The sequence below is a fragment of the Meriones unguiculatus genome, chromosome 10 (assembly GCF_030254825.1).
Source record: "Meriones unguiculatus strain TT.TT164.6M chromosome 10, Bangor_MerUng_6.1, whole genome shotgun sequence".
NCBI classification, from domain to species: Eukaryota; Metazoa; Chordata; class Mammalia; order Rodentia; family Muridae; genus Meriones; species Meriones unguiculatus.
In genome coordinates this window covers 106,900,984-106,923,854 of record NC_083358.1, presented here as the reverse complement: position 1 = coordinate 106,923,854, position 22,871 = coordinate 106,900,984, and the positions used below count along the sequence as shown (strand labels likewise).

General features: G+C 39.8%; 1 protein-coding gene and 1 long non-coding RNA gene across 2 annotated transcripts in view; both read right to left on the bottom strand.

Moving 5' to 3' along the window:
- LOC110542496 (3 beta-hydroxysteroid dehydrogenase/Delta 5-->4-isomerase type 2-like) overlaps positions 1 to 22,871 on the bottom strand; it is a 40,170-nt gene that overhangs the window by 2,099 nt on the left and 15,200 nt on the right. Inside the window, exons 2-4 of the mRNA XM_060393007.1 lie at positions 19,468 to 19,518; positions 11,314 to 11,510; positions 7,891 to 8,055 (exon numbers count right to left, since the gene is read on the bottom strand). Coding sequence (XP_060248990.1) covers positions 7,891 to 8,055; positions 11,314 to 11,458 — 310 coding nt within the window. The 5' untranslated portion in view covers positions 11,459 to 11,510; positions 19,468 to 19,518. The remainder of the gene's footprint in view (positions 1 to 7,890; positions 8,056 to 11,313; positions 11,511 to 19,467; positions 19,519 to 22,871) is intronic.
- Positions 806 to 7,884, bottom strand: LOC132656965 (uncharacterized). The gene is made up of 2 exons (XR_009594805.1): positions 6,104 to 7,884; positions 806 to 1,972 (listed from the first exon to the last, which is right to left on the bottom strand). It is a non-coding gene; the product is annotated as an uncharacterized LOC132656965 (long non-coding RNA).

Here is a 22,871-nt window from a genome sequence, read left to right as displayed (position 1 = left end):
GTCTTCAAACCCATCAGAGACCTGGGAAGGATAAATAGTAGCTGAATAAATAGGAAGCCAAGAGCTAACACCTTCCAAAACTACAGAAATGGCAGAGACTACTAGGTTGCCTGGATAGTCACACACAATTTTTATGTAACGTTGGAGCATCATCTTCAGTCTCTGGCTCAGAACACCTGACAGACTTTTCTGTGAAGCAGGTATGATGAAGGACTTGCCTGCCTTGTCCTTGCAAAACCTGTCCATCAACTTTCCTGCATCCAGTTTGTCCAGTATTCTGTCAGTAGAAGAAGCAAGGGCTTTCCTTGCCCAGTGGCTGGCTTGCCACACCTGAAGCTATCTCCTAAGGAGAATTTTTTGATGCTCATCATCCTCTTCGAAGTAGAAAGGGGGTCCTTCCAGGAGCTGACACATCTCATTGTAAAAAATGAAACATCTTTTAATGATCTATATACCATAAATGTCTGAGGTTTTTGAAAAACATCTACCTATCTACCGTATATCTGAATTACTTGTTTCTAGCTATATACTGACTGATTACCTTGGAAACATTTTTGATTAACTAAACCAGTACCTAGTAAAACCACAAGTTTCATTGACTATTAGTATGCATTTCTTAATTATCCTAAACAGTTTATAACAGTAGCTTTTAAAAGGACTAGAACTTCACATTGCATTTTTAAGAATCACATAGGTACAATACCTCAAAAAGAATTGATATATAGTGTGCTGTAACCAAAATATAACTTTAATTTTGCATCAATATACAAAAGATCTATGGCAATGTAACTGATTAGAATCTTAATTTTGTACCAATATACAAAGGTTTATTAAAGTAGATTCAATAATCTATCTTTTTCATTGTTCCTATGTTGTCCTATCCACCTTTGTGCCTAAATATAAAGGAAAGATACAGCAAAACTATTTACAAAAATTAAGCAACTTTTTTTTTGCAAAGCTTTTCACAATGTCCTGCTAGGTTATATTTGGCAGTCTTAGGATTAAGTATTTTTGAGTTCAAAGTTCTGTGAAATGTTCATGCTAGTCTCATATGAACTCAGCAATTTCAATGTCTTAAGCAGTCTGTAATTTGAAGCAGATCTTTGGGTGGTGTTTGTCAGCTTAATGGCAATCATGACTCGGCTAAACATGGCAGTCAGCTCAAAAGTGTCCACTGTTTATACAGAACCAGGCAGCAGAAGAAACATGGGGAAGTTTTTTGTTTTTCCAGTGACTGGTGTTACACAATCCAGGTGGATTCATTGTCAGAATCCCTGTCTTCTTCTTGGAAACCTAAAATGTTATTGTTAGGAGTGATTAAAAAAAAAAAAACCCTAAACATTTTAAATGCCTTATTCAGCATATCTCAGAAAGGCTTGAGGTCCATAATCTATTAAGTACATCTGAAGTACATAAACATTTTTCCTAGTTACTTGCTTCAGCCTTAAACCTGGAAACATGTACAGGAAACTAGATGAAGCTTATTTCTAAAATTAGTTAATACTCTATATGACTACTGGTATCATGACAGAAAGTTTATATATACATAGTAATTTTATACGTTTTGAGATAATATTTATACCTTAAAATTAGAGAGTCAAATGAAAATTAAAAGATTATGAGATCAGTGGCAATAAAATATTCCCTTATTTTTTGTTTTCTTCTACCCCATACCACGTGGCTATGGGTGATACCAGACAGAGATTTTGGGTTTTTCTTTAACAAGAATTCCTGGGTTTAGAGAAGGAGAGAGCCATGTTCCAACTTCAAAGGCAGCTTTAATCTTAAATGAATTGGGACTTCAAAAAGACCATTTGCCGATTATAGTTGTAGAGGGCAGAAGACAGAAGATGGACTTAGCCAATTTACTCCTTTTGTTGTGATTTTTTTTTATTGTTAATCTCTCCATTTTCTTCAGACATTTCATTTGTCCAGTAGTCTCCAGATTCCTTAGTTAGATGTTTTTATTCTCCTGGAAAGATTAAAAAAAAAAAAAAGAAAAGAAAAGAAAAGAAAAACAGAGGAGTTCCTGCCCCACCCCTCTGGGTTTTTTTTGTTTGTTTTTGCTTTGTTTTATTTTGTTTCGTGTGGGTTACATCTTTCCTTGGGCAAAATGTTTTTTTTTCTTTTTGACAATAGAAAAATTATAATCTCTCAACTGAAAATTAAAAAAAAACTTTTGAAAATTTGAAACTAAAATAATTTTAAGTGTATTTGTTTTTAGGTCACAAAAGATATTCACTTTCAATTTCAGTCTGCCTTTTGCAAGCAGCTTTTAACTTTAAATCACTGTAATTCTTTTGTGCTTGCATCTCTCTTCTCAAGTGTTGGGATCAAAGGTATGAAATCAATTTGATGCTTTCTCAAACAATTAGGGATATTGCTACTTCAAGATCCAGCTATACTACTCCTAGGCATATATCCAAAAGATGCTCAAGTATACAACAAGGACATTTGTTCAACCATGTTTGTAGCAGCTTTATTTGTAATAGCCAGAACCTGGAAACAACCCAGATGCCCCTCAGTTGAGGAATGGATACAGAAATTGTGGTACATTTACACAATGGAATACTACTCAGCAATTAAAAAAAAGGAAATCATGAAATTGGCAGGCAAATGGTGGGAACTAGAAAAGATCATCCTGAGTGAGGTATCCCAGAGGCAGAAAGACACACAGGGTATGTACTCACTTCTAAGTGGGTGTTAGACATGTAATATAGGATAAACATACTAAAATCTGTACACCTAAATAATCTAATCAAGAAGGAGGACCCTGGACAAGATGCTCAATCCTCATTCAGAAAGGCAAAGGGGATGGACATCAGAAGAGGGAGAAAACAGGGAACAAGACAGGAGCCTACCACAGAGGGCCCTTGAAAGACTCTACCCAGCAGGGTATCAAAACCCAGATAATGAGACTCATTGTCAACCTCTGGGCAGAGTGCAGGCAGGGAATCTTATGAAAGTTAGGGGTGGGAGGTAGAAAGACCTAGAGGGAACAGGAGCTCCACAAGGAGAGCAACAGAACCGAAAAAATCTGGGGAACAAGGTTTGTTTGTTTGTTTTCTGAGACTGATACTCCAACCGAGGACTGTGCATGGAGATAACCTAAAACCCCTGCACAGATATAACCCATGGCAACTCAATGTCCAGGTGGGTTCCCTAGTAATGGGCACAGGGACTGTGTCTGACGGGAACTCAGTGGCCTGCTCTTTGATCATCTCCCCCTCAGGGGAGTGCAGCCTCACCAGGCCACAGAGAAAGACAATGCAGCCAGTCCTGATGTGACCTGATAGACTAGGATCAGATGGAAGGGAAGGATGACCTCCCCTATCAGTGGACTGGGGGAGGGGCATGGATGGAGAAGAGGGAGGGAGGGTGGGAGGAAGAAGGGGAGGTGGGGGGGGGGCTACAGGTAGAATACAAAATGGATAAACTGTAATCATTAAAAATATTTTTAAAAGTATAATAATGTAAAAAAAAAAAAGGTATGAACCACCATACCTAGGTCTAAGTTTTTCTCTGTTTGGAATTTGGTCTGTATCAGGCTGGCCTTGGACTCAGAGATCTACATGCCTCTGTCTCCTAAATTAAAAACCTGTGCTTTCCAAGTGCTGGGACTGAAGTTGTGAACTACTACCATCCTGCTCATAGTAACTTTAGAATTTAGAAAAGTACTAATTTATTGAGATCACCTGTTTCTGATAGGATTAGTCATGGGCTACCACCACCCTGCTCAGTTTTTTATTTTAGCTCCAATTTACTCCAACTCTTAAAGATTTAGATAGCAAGTTCATGTGTACCAACTCTTTATAGTTACTGAAAACATTTTAAATCTCTTAACTGTATTTTTAATACCAAACAACAAAAATATCATTTTTATTTAGGAAGAAGACTCAAAAGGTGATGTCCAAGATGGCAGAGGCCATGTGACAATCTACAATCTAACATGCTAACATGAAATTAAGACATATGGTCTAAGTAAACCCATTTTTCATTTAATGACAATAAGGCAAGTGTGCCTTTGGTAAATTGTATTTGAAAAATTTTTTTTGTTTTTATTTATTAATGCCTGTTTAACCTTTTTACATGTAGGGTAGTTGGTAGCTTTGAGAGAACAATGCCGTTCACGTCCTGCATATGGACAACCTGGACAGTCTGCGACTGTTCCCGATAACAATTTTTGATATTTTTCTCAGAAGGATTCTTTATTTTATATATATATTTTTCTGAGATTGGAGGAATGTTAATCTCCATTAACACTGTTATTTTTTTCCATTGCTGTCACAAATTACATGCCCATAAATTTATTGGTATATTAGCCACATATGGCTTTAAATTTCTTGTTTGTCCTTCTGGCCCTATACACTTGACCAATCTTGTACGTTGTTTTACCTGAGATAAAGTTGTAATCCCTACAAGATGAATATTTACCTCCTAAAAAGGCCAATCTGGATGCCAAGATTTTAGTAAAATTATTGTTACATCTGCTCCTGTGTCTACTAAATCTTCAATTCCAATGCCATTTACCTTTATTTTTGGCTTAGGTCTCTGATCATTATAGCAGTTTGCCAACATAGTTGTTTTGTGTTCTTTCTTGAACTGTTTTGTTTTATATATTGAAGCTGTTCTGTCCTTGATTATATCCAGAGCTGTTTTAAACAACAGGTATTAAACATTTTAATTTCTCTGTGGATGAGTTTCTCCTATGCTGACAGGAAATGACTGAATCAAGTTTGATGTTGGGGCCTGAGCCAGGCCCCCCTCAGGCATTTCCCAAAGGCAAAGGCTTACCTTGCCTACCTCTTGTTGATCTGCACTCCCTAGTTCAGTGCTTGCCTTTGCCACAGCTTCTGCATACTCCAGAAGGCTGGGCCCTTCTTTTTGGATTGTCTCTGGAAAATCCATTGTTTCTATGAAAGCCTTGCCTACAATCCCTTTTCAAATGGCCTTGCTTGCCACAATTAAAACATCTGCCATTTTGATTTTTCCTAAGACTTTTAGAATTTACTTCTTCTATTAGCATCATAAACATGAGATCCAACAGCTGCTGTATCTCTCATCCAGTCCTCTACTGGTGCTGATCTTGCCTTTGAAGGTCTAATCACTCTTTTGCATTCTCAAGTAGCATTTTCAAAATCCAAAGTTTCAATTAGTCCATTTTGACTTCTGAATCTGATACTATTCTATTCATATCTGAAGTCAATCTTTACAGAAAAATCACTAAAAGCTTCTTTTGGGCTGTGTATAATTTTAGGAAAAGATTCAGACCTTTTTCCTGATTCTTCAGCCTGTCCCAAGCATTTAAAGCTGCTAGATGACGTAATGCCAAGGTGTGATCATCAACTTCAAACTGCCTTTTTAAATCAGCATACTGACCTTCACCTGGCAACTGATCCTGAGAGCTATCAGTGTGTCTGGCCTGATTTCCTTGTCCTACGACCTTTGCTTCCACTTTCCATCATGATTGGCATTGTAACTCAAGAACAGCTTCCAATATGGCTGCTGTGAAAACTTTCCCATCTTGAGGGATAGTCCTGTTCTGAGTTGTCTATGAATTTAACATCTGCTTAACATAGTATAAGAAACGATCGCATCCTTGAATCTCCTCAAATCTAATATGTCTACAGCATGTCATTTCAATTCCTGATACCCTTGGGGTGCCTATCGTCTTCGGCCATGTCTTGTATAGTAATTGGATATACTAAGGCTGGTTTTCCAACAACCATAGGCTGCCCCCTTTCAGTTTCATTATGTGGTGGCATGACAGGCCCTTGTGTAAAATCCTCTCTGTCTGAGCATTTTTTAAAATCTCATTTATAAATCTAAGTCTTTCCTTCTAAGGCCTTTATCTTATCAATATACTTTTTCTTTGAGTGAATATGGAAAGCCATTATGACTTTTAAGAATAAAGTATAAAATACCAAAATGATAAAATCATAATTGGTACTAAGACAACTTCAGCGAAGCCATTTAGCTTTTCATTTTTTTGCTTTTAAAACACTATCTAGAGTAGGACTAAACAGGGTCCCAAAGCCTACTATTAACTTCAAACTACTTCTCACCCTTAATTCTCTCCTTGAGGATTTCCCAGATGACTTACCAGATCTGAAGGCTTCTCAGTTTGTCTGAAGCTGGAGTGATCTCTCTGTCTTTGGGGTCATGCCACTCATTGGAGCACCAAAATATTGTTGTAAAGAAATGAAAATGCCAACGGTTCTATTTTACCAATAAAGACTCAGGGCCCAGATGCTGGGGTGAAACCCTCTAGCTCAGAGAAGCAGAGAAAGCACCCAGCTGACCTTCCTTCTCAGCTCAGGTCCTGATGGAAAAACCAAAAGGCTCATTGGCTCAGCTGACAACCCAGGAAGAAAAGGCCAAAAACTCAAGGCCAGAGGCTTGCTAGCTCAAAGCTCAAAAGGCCCCCAAAGCCAGAGAGCTAAAGCCTAAGCCTAAGCTGAAAAGCTGAAGTCAAAGAGCTATTTCTTCTTCTCCAGGCTGTCTAAAATACCCCTTAACTCAAAGTCCCTCCTCTTCAATCCCTGTCAGTTGGTTTCTTGCTCTGCCTCTTGACATAGGGTTAACTTTATTAAATCCTGTATACAGAAATCTCTTGGATTAAAGGTGTGTGTTAGGACTGGGTGAACCACAAGGTAGTCACCTGTTTACAATATACAGAAAGGTCTTGGTTTAAAGGTTTGTTATAGCGCTCAACCACATCAAACAAGAAACAATGCTTTACTGCTCACAGCTTTGGGGTTCAGATAGGATCAAATATCCTCAACAGTCATTTTCATCCTTATGCCCAGCAGTGAAACTTTTACAGATTAGAGTAAATCTTCTCATATTGGCCTCAAAGTTACCATGCTGTAGACTGAGACAACAGAGAGCAAATATCTCTAGGCCTTTGTGTTTGTAGACTTGTGAATATGTGCACACATGAGTGTGTGTGACATTTTGAAAATTAAGTAAATATGCACATAAAGCTTTTTTATCCATTTCTAATGTGTCAATAAAATAAGTATAATTTCATGCATACAGTCATACATGTTTTTTTAAATTATACAACCAAATTATATTCTTAGATTGTGAACAAGAATAGTTCTTATTAGCTAAGAATTACTGAATAATTAACATTATTCATGTTCAAGCACAGTTGTGTATAGGTGATATGAATGTTACATCGACATTTCATAGGTCCAGGGTTTTTTTTTATTGTTTTGTTTAATTTTTATTTTTTGTCATTTGATGAGAGTCAAAACTGTCAGAGAAACAATAGTCTGAATCAGGAAACAAATGATTACTGGGTTTGGGGAGATAAAGAGCTACAACTGTGTTCCAGATATTATACAAAATGTTAGAAAATTCTTGGTTTTATCTATGACTTCATTTACCTGGTTATGTAAATACTCCTTCTAGTTTTCATTGTGGCAACCAGCACTGACTGACCTCATCTAGTGCTCTTGGTAGAAAACTAAAAACATTTGTGCAAAACCTCCTGCTGGGCATTCCTGAATAACAGCAGGACATTGTGAGGTCCTGAAGACAGAACAGCCTGCAGAGCAGGTTCCTGCAAAGTCTAGGCAGAAAATGGGTGGGTGCTTGTCAACTGCTTGGAGTTGGAGTTCAGTCTCCTCTGCATGGAGGACAACAGAAGAGCTTTTCTTGAAGGTGGAGTGACATGGCTGTGGCCTTACATCCAGGGTTACCTGCTTTCTAACTGCTGGGCCTTAGCCATGGAATGGCACTGAGCTCTTCCAGCAGGGTACGGTGAGCAGAGGCATTAGACACAGAGAATGGCAGGGATTCTATGGTGAGAGCATTCCTTCCCGATATGTGTTAACATTTTCAACCTCCCAAATCTCACCTTCTCCTCTCCAGATACTCTACCTTTCAGATTGACATCTAGCATGGTCTGTCTGGGAATGACCCCTGAGACATCAATGACAGCAGCGGTGTGGATGACCACAGAGATGCCCTGGCAGGCTCTCCTCAGGTACTGGGAATCCAGAATGTCTCCCTCCAGCACTGACACCTTTGTGTTTGTCTTGAGGTCTGTGGAACACAAGGCAGGTCATCGAGAAGCTCTTCTGTGAGCTAAGACGTTCCCTGTACACATGGGTCAGCTACTATGCCATCAAGAATTGTCATAGTGGAGAGAATTGTCACATTCAGAGGAAGCCAGATAGATAGAAAGAAGGGCAACATTTTGTCCTGCTGAAAGGCAAACAAATCAGCTTAGGAAGCTGTCAAATGTGCCTGGGACATGAACTTGTTCAAGAGAGTGCTGGGAAGTTCATCCATCCACAAAGTGAGTCAGCAGGTAATAGAGAGGTGGGGAGAAGTGGGTAGCAATCAGAATGTCTGTCCCAGGGTTTTGATGAGGAAAACATTTCTAGCAGTGGCAGTGGAAGGACGACTCACAGATACATATCTTGTGAGTTCCCCTTGCCAGAGCCTGGTATTTTCTGGGTCTCTGCTGGGCACAAAAGAAGAGTTAACTCAGAGCCAATGGCTTGGCTTTAGTGACCCAGGGAGGTCAGAAGTGCTGGTAACAAGATCAGGATGGGCCCAAGTTGGATAAAGTGGAATATCTCCTGTGAGACATTATCAAGAGCAGATGTCAATGCTCTAACTGGCTTTCTCAGGACTTCCTTATGCCATCTATCCCAAGGCAGTAAATACACCTGCATCTTCATGTCCTTCTGGACTCAGTAGGTAACACTTCCTATTACTTTGTCACTTAACTCTCAAAATGAACTGTTTGCCACACATAGTCTGTGCCAGTACCCTACACTTGCTGTGCTTCATAATTCAAACCCAGCTTCAAGACTGTGCTTCCTTCCTTCCCACACTTCCTAGAGACTGGTCCTGTGTGCCGTGCTTAATAGATGAGCAAAGTGATGCCCATAAGCCTGAGGACACAGTTATTCCGATACCTACTGAGGACCCCTTGCTTGCCCTCTGCCTACACGTGTGCCATTAGCCTATGCTCTGGCATTGCTTGGAATCAATTTTTCAGGGAGAGATTAAGGACATTCAAGTGACCTGAAATTGTCCCTGAAGCCAAACAGTGAGAAAGACAGGAGAAATCCAAGGCTAAAGAAACATCTCCAAGGGACAAAAATAGAATGGCTTGCCCCTAATTCAGTACTCTGCATACCCTATCCAAGCTCCTCCTCTCACCATGCAACTCTCAGAAGGCCCTGAATTAGAAAGATTCGAATTTGGGGCTGCTCAGAAGGTATTACCTGCCTGAGGGTTGAATTCTATTATTATGATCTGATCTCCCCATTTCTTCCTTTTACTTCCTTGATACTGATGTTAGTCAGTAGTTCTCAACCTTCCTAACACTGTTACCCTTTAATACAGTTCCTTCTGGTGTGTTGATCCCCATCTAGAAAATTATTTTCACTGCGACTTCATGACTTTAATTTTGCTACTGTTATGAATTGTATTGTAGTATCTGGTATGTAAGATACCTGATATGAAGTCCCTCTAAAAGGTTAGTGAAAGCCCAGTGGTCTCGTGACCCACAGGATAAAAACCACTGTTCTAGACAGACTGGTTCAGGGATGTGGCTGTGACAAGAGGAGAACTCCAGACCTGTAGTGAAAGACTCTCATCCATGAGCTCTCTGGGGACTCTGAGGTCCTAGGAGAGGGCCTGTGGAGAGTGGTTTGGTGGAGCCACAGCTGCAGCATGATATAAGTCATCTTCATGTGCAGATAATTGCACAACAACCTCGTGGGGTGGTGCAACTTATGAGCTAGATCAGAAGGAGATCCAGGTAAACGCCTCCACCCACCGGATGTGAAGATCATAACGGCTGCAGCTAGATTTTTCGGGCTCCACTCCAGTGTGTTTATTCTAACTGTGGTATTTGTGCAAACCAGTTAACCTCTGCACTATTCCTCTACAGAAATAGACGGTGGAAGCATTAACTACACCCCAGGAATGTTACACACAGCTAAGGAGTTATCACCACAGTTCGCCCTACGGTGCCTGGCCCAGAAAGGGCACTTCAAGGAGATTCCTCATTCTTATCTTTATGCAGGGCCTTCTCTGTCCATATCCATAGTGGAGCTATTTCTCCATCTGAACCTTGGCTGTTTGCAAATAATGCTGAGGAACAGTATCCTAATTAATAGAATTGTTGACTGTGTGTTAATAGTTCACTTCTGGAAGGAACACAGAAGCTGACAGGAGGAAATTGACATCAGAGGAGATCAGAGACAAGAAGTAGAATAGAGGGTGAGTGCTGTTTCAGAGGACTGTGGAGGGTCCTGTGTGCAGGGCAGATCCCTAGGTAGAACAGATTTACACTTGACTCTGCAGAGGGGCAAAGAACCAGCTTGAGTCGCATAGGAGCACCAGGAAACACTGAAGACTCTGGGCCCAAGAGCTGACCGTTGGACAAAATAGTGGAGCATAGTGAGGGACCTCTGTCTTCATCTGTGTTCCTCATTAATCAGGTGACACTGCTATAGTCATTTTTCTTTTCCCAACTCAAAGCCTTTGCTGACAAGGTGAGTGAGCCTGCTTTCCCTCTTTCCTTGCAATTATTTTAATGACCCAGGGTGCAGGCTGAATAGATGGTAAACTATACTACAAAATCAGTTGTTCCAGTTGTACCCAGTTGAACAAATTGGCATAAGAATAACAGCCTGCACTAGTGAATTCTGCAGTCTTACTCTTAGTGATGATAAACTTCAGTGAGGAATGGTAAGAAATCCTTCAGAACAATCTAGGCAAGGTATGGACAGTCCTGCTCATGCTGGCTTTGTGTCTGTCCCTTGGTTTGACCACATGCATTTACTCAGAAATTCTCTTCTTCAGTCTCTATCTCTTTCTGTCTGGCTGTCCATGTTCCTATCCCTACCTCTGTCTTCTTATACATCTTTTAATTTGATATTTTTTTTACTCTTTTCATTTTACTTCTGCCCAAGATGCTAAATGAAGACCACCACAAAGCAAACCAGAACAAAAGAATTAGATCAGTAGCAATTAGGAGAGACAGTGAGCTAGTGCTGAGCCCTCCAGCTTAGTAATCTTTATGGCTATTACCCAGGAAATGACAAGTCCACGTTAAAGAGCTACAGGAAAGAGAGAGAGAACTTGTCAGTCCAAACCCAGTCTCTTCCAGACTGTACAATGTCATTTATGCTGAGTGGTGTGTTTCCTCCTGATGAGTGTGGACATGGAGCCGTGTTATGACTGCAAGTGTCTATGTACTAGACAAGGGAGGAGTCCTCCCTGCATCTGCTCAGTGTTTGCTATGCAGTCACAGAATGAATCATCAGGTTTACTTACTGAAGAATTCTTTCCTGGTTTCTGGTCTGAAGACCTTGTCCAGGACCCTGATCTCCTCCAGGTCTTTCTCCTGCACCAACATGTGGATGATTCTCTGGCCCAGAAACCCTCCTGCTCCAGTCACCAGGCAGCTCCACCCAGGCATGGTCAACACAGGAAGCAGATTATAATGGGAGGTGGGGTAATGTAGGGCGACCCTGGAGATGGCAAGAAAGAGAGACAGGGTGATTTACCCATGCCCAGTTTCCCCACCACCCATTCATAACACAGATCACAAGACATGGGGCTATTTCTCCGCAGCATGAAGCAATGCATTTCAATGTGTGTCAAGAAACTGTCAGACTCACAGTGTGGGCTATGTTGTAAGATTTCTCCTTTTCCTAGATGCCTGTTGCTAGCCCATGTCATTGCACCTTTGCTTCATAACAAATGGTCACAACCTGGGGTTGAATAAAACCTTACCAAGCATGGCCAAGTTATACAAGCTGTTTGTGGAACTTAGAGAAGTGTTTACTTAACTTTATGGCCATAAAATGTTGGGATGAGGAGAGTCACAGAGTGAAGCATGAAGGGAGGGATCAGGAGTTTCTATGCTCTTGGGGAATATACTGCCCTCCAGAAAGCACTACAGTTTCAGTGATCTGGGAAGACAGGGAACTTGGGACTTGGGCTCTGTTTTGGACACTTCACTTATGGGCATGCTTGAACCTTGTGCTCTTTTGTTGAAATGTGATGGGACACAGAGTTTAGCCAAGTGCTGTCTGACTCCCTGGGTGGCTCAGTAATCCCTATCTTTGGAAATTCCTCAGTATTCCTTCCTTGATGTTGTGCAGCTCAACACAAATTTGAGAATTCACTTAGGCAAGAAGAATTCAAGAGTTTTGGTTACAAGGAAGCTTTTATCTGCATTTTAAAGAAATCCTCTGAACTCAGAGCAAGGTATAGGAAGGATAGATTCCCTGTAGGAAGCCCACTAGAGACTGATGCATGGGGCTACAATGGTAATGCATAGCTGCAATGTAGACCTGATGATTTTAGAGATGTGTTGGAGGTTGGTCTGATGTGTGTTATTGGCCCTCAAGATCTGGGTATAGCTATCCTTGTTTTGTAAACCTACCTGATTGACTGATTGACCTGGGTAGGGCAGAAAGTGGTTAGGTGTGGCTGAGGTTTTCTGTCTTTTGAGGGCAGGAGAAAGAGGGAAGAAACAGGCCAGGATGGGTTAGCATATAGGAGGATCCAAGTGGTCTGGGAGGAAGGACTCCAATAAATGTCATGCAGAGACCCAGGTGAAGAATAAAACAAGTATTCATAACATTATGGATAGAAGGTAGTTCAGATGAGGATGGTTAAGGAGGATGGCATTGGATGGGGGTTGGGAGGTAGATGATGAGGTTATTGAGACAGCTTAGGTGAAATATTTATCCTGCCCAAGGTAAATAAGGCAATTATAAAATCTAACAGGTGTCTCTGTCTTAGTACTTGTGTTAGCAGGTTAAATCATACCACTGCAATGATTATAGAGTTAAGAATAATGATAAATAACATTATATAGCCCAACATTTAATTATTTATTTACTACAGCAAATGGCTCTGAACTAATTTTATGTATCCACACTCTTTAAATCAAACTTTATTATAATTTATTGGGAGGAGGGGAATAAGCTTCTACCTATACAATGCAAACTTAAAACCTAAAAACTCCAGGGTGAAATAATGTCTCTTTAAGAGACTGTCTTAAACAGACCTACAAGCAAATGGCATCCTACTGCAGAAAGACCCAAACTGGGAAGCGAACAGAGCAGACTTAAGGTCAGTTTCCTCTGGGGATGCACAAACATTGCTTTCTGCTGTTGCTGCTGGCTCAGCTCTCATAGAGCAACAACAGCCATGGTTATGAAGACATGGCAAGTTGGAGAGGTAAAACTGTGAGGCAAAGCAGTTCCAGGTCTGGAACTGCATCTAAAATAAAAAATTCCATGGCTAAGGATACTTGAATTTCTTTTGGCTTTGTTTTGGTTTCCATAGTCATGGATCTATTTCCAATGTGTTTAATGGCGGTGGCTCATTTCCATACCTTCTCCAAAAAATATTCAAGGAGAAAATGGGGAGAAAGTCAAAAGATGGAATACTAAGTTATGGACAATAAAAAAGACATCCTTCCTGATATAAACTAGGTTAATAATGGCTGAAATTCAAAGCTCTCTGGCTACAAGATGGTTGTCATCTCTTTCTGGGAAGGGCCACTCATACCCTTTATCAACAACTAAATTCCAAAAAATAATAAACTGGACTTTACTTGTTACATTTGTACATTTACTTGTTAAATTTGTACATTTGGCCTAAAACTTAAATTTTTCTTGTTTCTTTGCTTGGTTTTTATTTCAGGGCTTTGAGTAACAAAGGCATTTGAGATGAAATATTTAAACAGAAAGATGATAGCACATGCCTTTAATCCCAACACACACACACACACACACACACACACAAAGGCTGATCTCAGAGTTCTGGATCAGCCCAACTTACTCAAGTCAGAATAGGAACTCCTAGTGATTAGCCACTTGCAAAATCAGTTTATGATTCAAAATGACAAACTTTTTCTTAAGATTTCCGTGTATATTCTTTTTTCATAATAATGAATACTATGTCCTTATTGATCTACAGGTGGTTGGATTCACATCACTTTTAGGTTTCTATGAAGAGAGATGTCACACTGCTTAAACAGGCTAGCCAATCTCCTCAGAAGATGGGACTTCGACAGAATACCTGATGTCAAAGGCATTTGGGCTGAAGACATATGTTCTATTGGTCAATGTGAGGACCCAAAATTAGGCTGGGAGATAAACATGCAAACTGCATGCCTCCCACGTGAAAATGGTTTTAAATACTAAGTAAATTAAGAAGTCACACTGCTCTGGAAGCCAGCTTATCCTTTTGGACATGAGACATTTTCACGGAGGACAAATGTTAGTCATGCCTAATGCAAAAAATTAACTGGAGACTTACAGATGGCAAAATACAGGTCAGCCTAGTTAGGTCCTAAACACTAAAAATTACCATTCATGTATTTAAAGAAATGAAACTGTCCATTTGATATGAAAAAAGAAAACAAGCCAAAGATAGCCAGAACAAATGTAAAAACGCAGACACAAGATGCCTAGGATATACTGAAACTCTTTCAAGATAGAAAAGAGTTTATATAAAGTTTGGCTATCAAGACATTACCACCCATTCCATATAAAAAAGGGAATAGGACAAAAATAGCCACAACAAATATAAAAACAAATATAAAATAGCCACAAGAAATATAAAAAAAGGCATGTTTTATTTTATTTTAAACACATGCCTTTTCTATTGCTGAGTACAACTGGCTTGTCTCTTTACAGGGAGGCCTTCTTTCAGAAGACAGGTTGTGGCTTGGCCTAATGCAACAGGCACTCACAAGCCCAGGGAGGATATTTAGAGGTATACAACCATGTTTTGATTTCAACATGATAATTTTTATATGGTCAATAATAATGGTAACTTATATTGCTGATCCCGCTAAATGGAAATAGTTGTAAACCTGACTGAGACATGGATGTCCATGCATAGCCAGGAATTCTTGTTGGCTACAGCATCCGCATTCTATCCTTTCATATGACATGAATAAAGACTTCCAGATACCTTTTTTTTTCTCATACAAAGTAGAGAGTCATCCTTAATTGATCTACCTGTGCATTCTGCACATCTTATACAATTTATTTTTGGTACTTTATAATGCTTGTGAGAAATTAGGTATTTTCAGAACAAATAAACCAGACACCAATGGCATTGGATCAAACCTGACAGGACTCATCCTTTCAGCATGCTGAGATGCTGATACATCTGTTCCAGCATCCTGCATGTTCCAGTATTCTGCTTGTTCTAGCCTCATCATCTTCAGTTGCTGTTCCTCATCAAAGCCTGCTCCCAAGAGAGCTTTGAAGAAAGCCACCATTCTTAATTGTTCCAGCATTTCAGACTGTTCCAAACAAGACTTCTATTTAGCCTGAAATTTCTCACAAATGATATTGCTAGCTTGCTTAACCATTTTTACTAATTTCCTTTGGGCCAAATAGGATTGCTTCATCCCAAAAGTGAGCTAGAAGAAATCCCTGATAATGATGCCCCATTTCCATTAAGGAGGGTTGAGTAGGTTTTTGGTTGTATTCTTGGGCTATGAATGCTTATTGTCCTTGGGAGTTGGTATACGTTATTAATGGTCTTATTTGAGAGAAAATGAAGTTAAGCTCAGGGATGTCTCTCTTTTCTTTTCCTTGTCTTTTTTAGTTAAGGAGAATTGAGTTGAAAAGAAAGAAGAGGAATATAGGAATATCAAATAGGAACAAGACAAATGGTAGGTTATTAAATCTACTCCTCAACTTAACGCTTTGTTTGTTATTTTCAAATAAGGTTCTTTTTAACTCATTTGTATTGGATTTTGTATAGTGGTGCAAAAATAAATGTATTTTTGACACATTGATATCAATGTTAGTGTATTGATACAATTTCAAAATTACTTACAATACTTTGAAACTGCTATTACAAACTGTTTAGGATATTAGGTAATGCAAGTTACCTAATGTAAGGTAATCTACTCATGGTTATGTCAGACCCTAGTTTAATTTATCACAGGAATATGCATCCTAGGTTTAACAAATATATTCTATAGATAGATTATATAAAAATAAATAGATAAGTCTTTAAAAACCCAAGAGACCTACAGAATATTGTATATAAACTGCTTTTATTATTTTAAAGATTCTTTGACAATTGGACAGATCATCTCCTGACAGCACCCTGACTACCTCAAAGAAGATGATGAGCATCGAAGAAGCTCCATATGGAGATGGCTTCAAATATGGCAGACCAGCCCCCTAGGCAAAGAAAATGCCCTCACTTCACAACAAAGAGAATTCTGCCCAAAATCAGCAAACTCAAATGCAGGCCAAGGTGACTGCTGAAATCTGCCAAGACAGGGTAAGCAAGTCCTAAATGGTTTTTGCTTCATATATATATGTTGGTCAAGATACTGAGCCAGAAGGCTGAAGATGATGCTCCACCATTATAGAGAGTTTTGGGTGGTTGTTCAGGTAGCAAACTGTCTCTGTCAATTTCTATTTTTAGAAGCTACTAACATGCATATTCTGTTTATTTAGGGTATAAATTTTATTCCTTCTTAAGTCTCTGATAGTGTTGAGAACCAGATGGTCATTGTTTTACAATTAGCTTAGTTGCTTACAAATTAAAAAGATGTTTTAGGTCTAGATAGATGTTTTTAGGTTGATAGACACAAACTCTAAAAATAAATGAAGCACAAACCTTAGACCCTCATAGATAAGATATTTTTCTCAAGGTTGCCAAGTGAATTTAAGTTAGATATTATTCATAATAGTCTTACCTATTTTAAAAATGTTTCCTAATTTTTTTCTTGTAAAAATGAGGCCTTTTTATTTAGATAGAAAAAGGGGAATTGTTGGAGGTTGGTCTGAGGTGTGTTACTGGCCCTCAAGATCTGGGTACACCTATCCTTGTTGTATAAACCTACCTGATTGGCTGCTTAAACAGCCTATACCTTGGCATGACAGAATGGGGTAGGCATGGCTAAGGTTCCCGGGCTTTGTAGCACAGGAGGATCACGGGAAACAATGGACAAGAAAAGAGGAGGAAGGAGGACGCTGTGATGGGTTATCATGGAGAAGGAACCACATTGCCTGGGAGGAAGGATTCCAATAATGGCATGAAAGGGCCCAGATGAAGAATAAATGCAAGTATTTATAAGATTACGGGTAGAAGATACTTCAGATGAGGATGATTAAGGAGAATGGCATTGGATGCGGGCTGGGAAGTGGATGGTGAGGTTATTGAGACTGTGTAGGTGAAATATCTTCCTGCCCCAATGTAAATAAGGCAATTATGAAAACTAACAGGTATCTTATTATTTGTGTCAAGAAGGTTAAATAATACTACAGCAAAAATTATGGGGCTACTACTAATAATAGAAAACGTTACATATCCCAACATTTAGTTTTTTATTTAGTACAACAGAGGTGCCAAAACATTGAGCACCTGTAGAGGACACTTACAGGTGGAATCAGCTGGAGACCATGTGCGCTACAATAGCAAAGCCATCTGCATAGCATTGCCCAACCCTGTTGCAACATAGTAGACATGGAGGGCAAAAGTCTTTATTTACATGTATTGTCTCTTTTCATTCTTGCCTTTTTCAAGTTCATGCAACTCATTTTTGGACCCGATTTAGATATGAGCACAGGTTTTTGGTACAAGGTTCTCAGGTATTCTTCTAGAGTCGAGACAGACTTGTGGGGGGATCAATAAGTTAGTGAACAAGTACAGTCATCAGGAAGTGTGAGCCCCTCAGCCTGTATTTCACTCTCTCCAGCAGGCTGGAGAGTCCTTGGGAAAGGTAGCCTGAAGCAAGAGGACATGTGTGAGGAGCTGTATGAGACAAAGTGAGGTGTGCTGCAGAAGGGCTAGTCCTGGAGGAGCCTTGATGTAGATGGAGTGTTTTCAAGTGATGGTAAAGGATGGTTTTCTCCCTCACTGCTTCCCTTCTTCTCTCCCTCCCTACATATGGTCCTCTCTCCCTCTTTCTCTTTTGACCATAGACTTCTAGTGGCTTTCTGTTCTTTGATTCTCTTCAGGTTTTTACAACTGTCTCTTGTGTGTTTTGAATTTATAAATTTTTTAACATTAATCAATTCATTACACTGTATTCACTTTGTATCCCAGCTGTAGCCCCCTCCATTATCTCCTCCCAGTCCCACCCAACCCTCCCTCTTCTCCCCCTATACTCCTACTTTTACAACTGGCTCATGTTAATCAGTACTTGAAATTCCCTTGTATATTTATAGTCAAAGCATTCTGTCTCTTGTCTACCCTTTCCTCATGTAACAGCTATTTGATAACATTTGTTTCTGCTGGACACCGTTTTTCTGTTCAGTAACTCAGATTTGCTTACCTTGTCAGACACTGTTGACATAGCAGTGATATAAGACATATCCCCTCAATACAGAAAGAGGTAAATGACACTCAGCATATTTATCGGGTTATAGCACTTAGTTATAGAGAACACATGGAGGAATTGTAGTAAGAAACATTGTATAGTGAGGGAATAAGGAGCTCAGAAGACTGTGTTAGCAGAAGACACATCTGGTGAGAGTTCCAAAATGCGAAATTTAATTGCTGGGGTAACATGATTGTGGTCCTGAGTACAAGTTTAGATAAAGAAGCTGACAAGGTAGGACAGACCCTTGTGCCCAGCCTTGAGGCCCTTGAAAGGTATCATTGCTTGGCAGCCAGAACAGATGGCCGGCAGTCTCCCATACAGCTAGCCCCTAGCTGGTGACCAAGGTCATATAGTCCTGCTACTAAGAAAAACAAACAAACAAACAAACAAACGAACAAACACAAGATGTGCTAATCATTCCCCCTCCCTAACAGGAGCAGAAACCCTCCAGATGCATGGGCCAGGACCATTATGGCCTTGGTGCCTAAAATAAACAAATGCTTGAAAGTTACCTGTTTGTTGTTTTTCCCTTTAAAAACCCTGTTCCTCCAGAACTCAGAGACACATACCTCTCTTTTTCCACAGAGATCTTGCACCTGAGCTTGGGCTTGTATTAAAGTCTAATATGTTTGCAGTGGAGTCAATTCCTGGTGGTCTTTGGGGGTCTCGAGAACTGGGCATAACATTGGTTACTGCTTTTGTTGGTAAACTTACATGTACTGACATACTGAGAGTGAAATACGAGAGCCAGACCATTCCCTCAATTCCAGACTCAAACATGTTTCTCTCAAATGTCCTTTAAGATCTGTGCTCAGAAAGATTCCTACTCCTTAAACCTTGTGCTATAGAGCAAGGAGAACAGAACATATTTAAGGGTACTCCAGGCACTGTACCCTTGAGAACAGCTAGAACTACCATTGTCAACAGAGGTTACTATTTCCTGCCCATGGTATAAATATACCTAGTGTGGGCATAACGAACAGGGAGCTCACCCAAGAAAGTGGAAACCTCCCTAACAAACAGTGTAATCACTGCTTTCTGTTGCTGTTACAAAATGCCACATCCAAAGCAACCTATAAGAGAAGGCATTGAAGCGGACTTACTCAGTGTTGGAGACGCTGAAGGCAGGCCCAGCTGAGAGCTCCCTTCTTGATCTGGAAGGAGGCAGTAAACATTTAACAAATAAGGCTCAATGTTCAGGTTTATTTTTCAGTTCCCTTATCTTAGCTGGCTCTGACTGAGTGTGACTTGTAAACCCCAGGGTTTTTCGAAAGAAATCGATGTGTCAAAAACATTTAATGAAATCCAAGCAACAATGACCTTTCCCCATAAAAAGTTATAGATATAATTCTTACAGTTTCTTACAGTATGGGAAGATAATCGTGATTAGGTAAACTAGGTCATACATGCAATTTGGATTTAACTCTTTTAAAAATATTTTATTAATTCTTTGAACATTTCATATAATATATTTTGATCACATTCCCCTGCATCTCTCCCATCTTAAATTTTCTCAGTTTCACCTACCATTCAACTTAAACAAAAAGAGTTTGTAGGTAAGTAGATAAAATTAGAGAAAAAATCATTCTGAGTGATATAACCTAGACCCCAAAAGAAAAGAAAGTATTTATTCAGTATTTGTTCACTGTTCAGTCTTTGATAAGCAAGCTACTATCCTTATAACCACAGAGGTTAGGTATAGATATGGAGCTAGTGAAGAGGGAAGAAACTCTTTGGGGAAAGGGAAAAAGAATAGTTATGGATGAATAGGGAGGGACAGGAAAGGGAGATTCTAAAGGTCAGGGGAGGAAAGAAGAGACAAGAAAGGGAATACAGAAAGGAACAGCTAAAACTAAGTGTCATTTGAGGGGTTATATGGAAATTTAATACAGTAGAAGCTTCTGAAAATAAAACATATATATGATATAAAATAACTGTAAATTGGAAACATAAATAACAAGGGAGACAAAGCCCTAACTGGACATCTCTTACCATCAAATTAAACCACAAGCACTGAGAATGGATTACATTTAACTCAGTTGTTGGCCCAAGGGGTACCATGGAAATCCCCCAAATAACCCAGGCTATTGTCAAGGCTAATGTCTGTTGAATACAAACTGATGGCAAGGCTTTAGAGGTGACAACAATACCTACTTAACTCAGTGAACATAGAGATGTTGAGCTGGTGCTTACCTAGAGCTTTCATGCCTGCTGAATACTAGTGTTCATGGTACCAGAAGACACTCTGTGGACTACCAGAGGGTAAAGATAAACATAAACCTGGCTGTAAAACCTGCAGTCAACATGGTGTTCTACCTACAAAGATATCCTGGTGTGGTAGTGGCACAAAAGTTGTGTGAGCAACCACCCTCTTATTGTAATTAAGGCCTACACTTTGAGATAGAACCCATGCCTGACACTGCTCCAGTGGCCAAGAACATGAGGCTAGACAGGCCAGGGACCTAGGAGAAACCAAACACTATAGATCTTCTAAAGGTATGTAGCAATAGAATGACTCCTAATGACATCTTCTATGCTCATAGATCAGCACATTGCTCATTTGTCATCAGCGAAACTCCTGCAGCAGATGACAACAAATACAGAGACCCACAGCTAGACACTATGCAGAGCATGAGAGACTTGAAATACTCAATCTCAAATGCATTGTCTTCATCAAAACCCTATATTCCTCAGAGAACTCTTCAAAAAAAGAGGCAGAAGTCATGTAAGAGCCAGTAGGGATGGAGGGCACCATGGAAACATGGCCCTATAGACACAACAAGTCTTAAACAAAAGTGAATTCATAGAAACTGTGGTAGTATACACAAGGCCTCACAGGACTAAACCAGATGGGGTTCCAGTGCTGAGAGTGGAAATAGACACAACCTCTCTTTCCTACCAAGATCCATCTCCATTTGATAATGGCATTCGGAGGGAAAGAAGTTGTTTTTCCAACCAATTCTCACTGACTATGTAAACCACACTGAATGTCAGGCCTCGTGACGAGCATAGTTGGCCAACACAAAATGAACAAATGGTATTTATTGTTTTTTGTTTACCCTACAGACCATTTGCTTACCTACTATGGTTCCCAATTTTGTTCTTATGGGTTTTCTGTCTGTGGAAATGTGTTATTGAACTGGAGGAAGTTGAAATCTTGCTTCCCGGTGAGACTCTTGTGATTTCTATGGTAACTAAAGTCAGAAGAGACAATATCCAAGTTTCGAAGGTGTCCACATTTATCCCTGCAAGACTGCCAGCCTCATACATCATTTGAATTGTCACTGTCTCTGTGGACATGACAGGAGTTTTAGGTTTCATTTCCTTGTATAGCTAAGAACCATTTTATAAGCTATGCAAACTTATTGTTTTCTCTCACATTTATTTATACATTTATGTATGTATGCATTTATCTATTGTATATGTGTACATATGCATGTATGTCTCTGTGCATGCATGAACTTGCATGTCTTGGCAAGTATGTCTAGAATCAGTTCTCTTATTCCACTAGGTAGGTCCTAGGGATTGAAATCAGATGCTCCAGCTTGATGGCATGTGCCTTTAATCTCTGATTCTTGCCCTGCCTCAAATGTGTCTTGATTTGTTCTTTCTTTTCAGGAAAATAGGGAGATGACAAGAAAGGAAGTGGACTAAGGGTCAACGAGGATGCAACTGTACATAGGAAGAGATGTGGATATGGAGGAGAAAGGAGAAAAAGTTAAATATAAATGGAAGGATAGTGCCTCAGAGCTCGCATTCAGTGGGAGATACCTTTGGGGAGAAACTAAATATTTTGTCTTCATTTTCCTGGGACTCATAATTTGTCTCCTGGGTGTGAATGAAAACTGAAATGTGGGAATAACCATATACCCAGCTCTGTTCTAGAACTCTCTCTTTTACTGAGAGTGGACATTGTTGGTAAAATTCTTTCCCTTGAGGAGAAGTAAACTATATCTTTCCCCTTCTCTACTGTTCAACTGACACACTAAGGCAATGGTACCGACTTTCATCCTTAATACTAATGGGTTGACTGTGCTTACTTTCAGTGCATAGGTGAGAGGTTACTTCCATGAGTATGGGTGCTCCATGTAAAAGGATGCCCTAGAAAGTCTTTTCCTAGCCGGGTTCTGACTTTCTCATAGTTGAATAGACAGTGCTCTCTTTACCCTAGTCTTTCCCACCTGTATACCCTAGCCTCTCCATTAGGCCACATGTAATTAGAGTAGGATCATATATAACATGCTATGGAGTGGCTGGATACCCAGGTGAGGGTTCCTTGATCCTCCCTGTCTCCTTTTTCTACAGGGTGATAGCAAGGATTGACAGTCCAGCTAGGATGATTTTCTGCATTTAGGGACAGCTGGACTTTTAAGACAGCAGTTGTTTGGCTGGCTAGATAGTCTTGTTCAACAGAAGTGTAAGCTAAGGACATTTCTGCTTCTTCTTTTCTGACTAGGACCATGTATTAAGACCCATAGGAATTCTAAGTCCCCTTACAGGCTTTTGC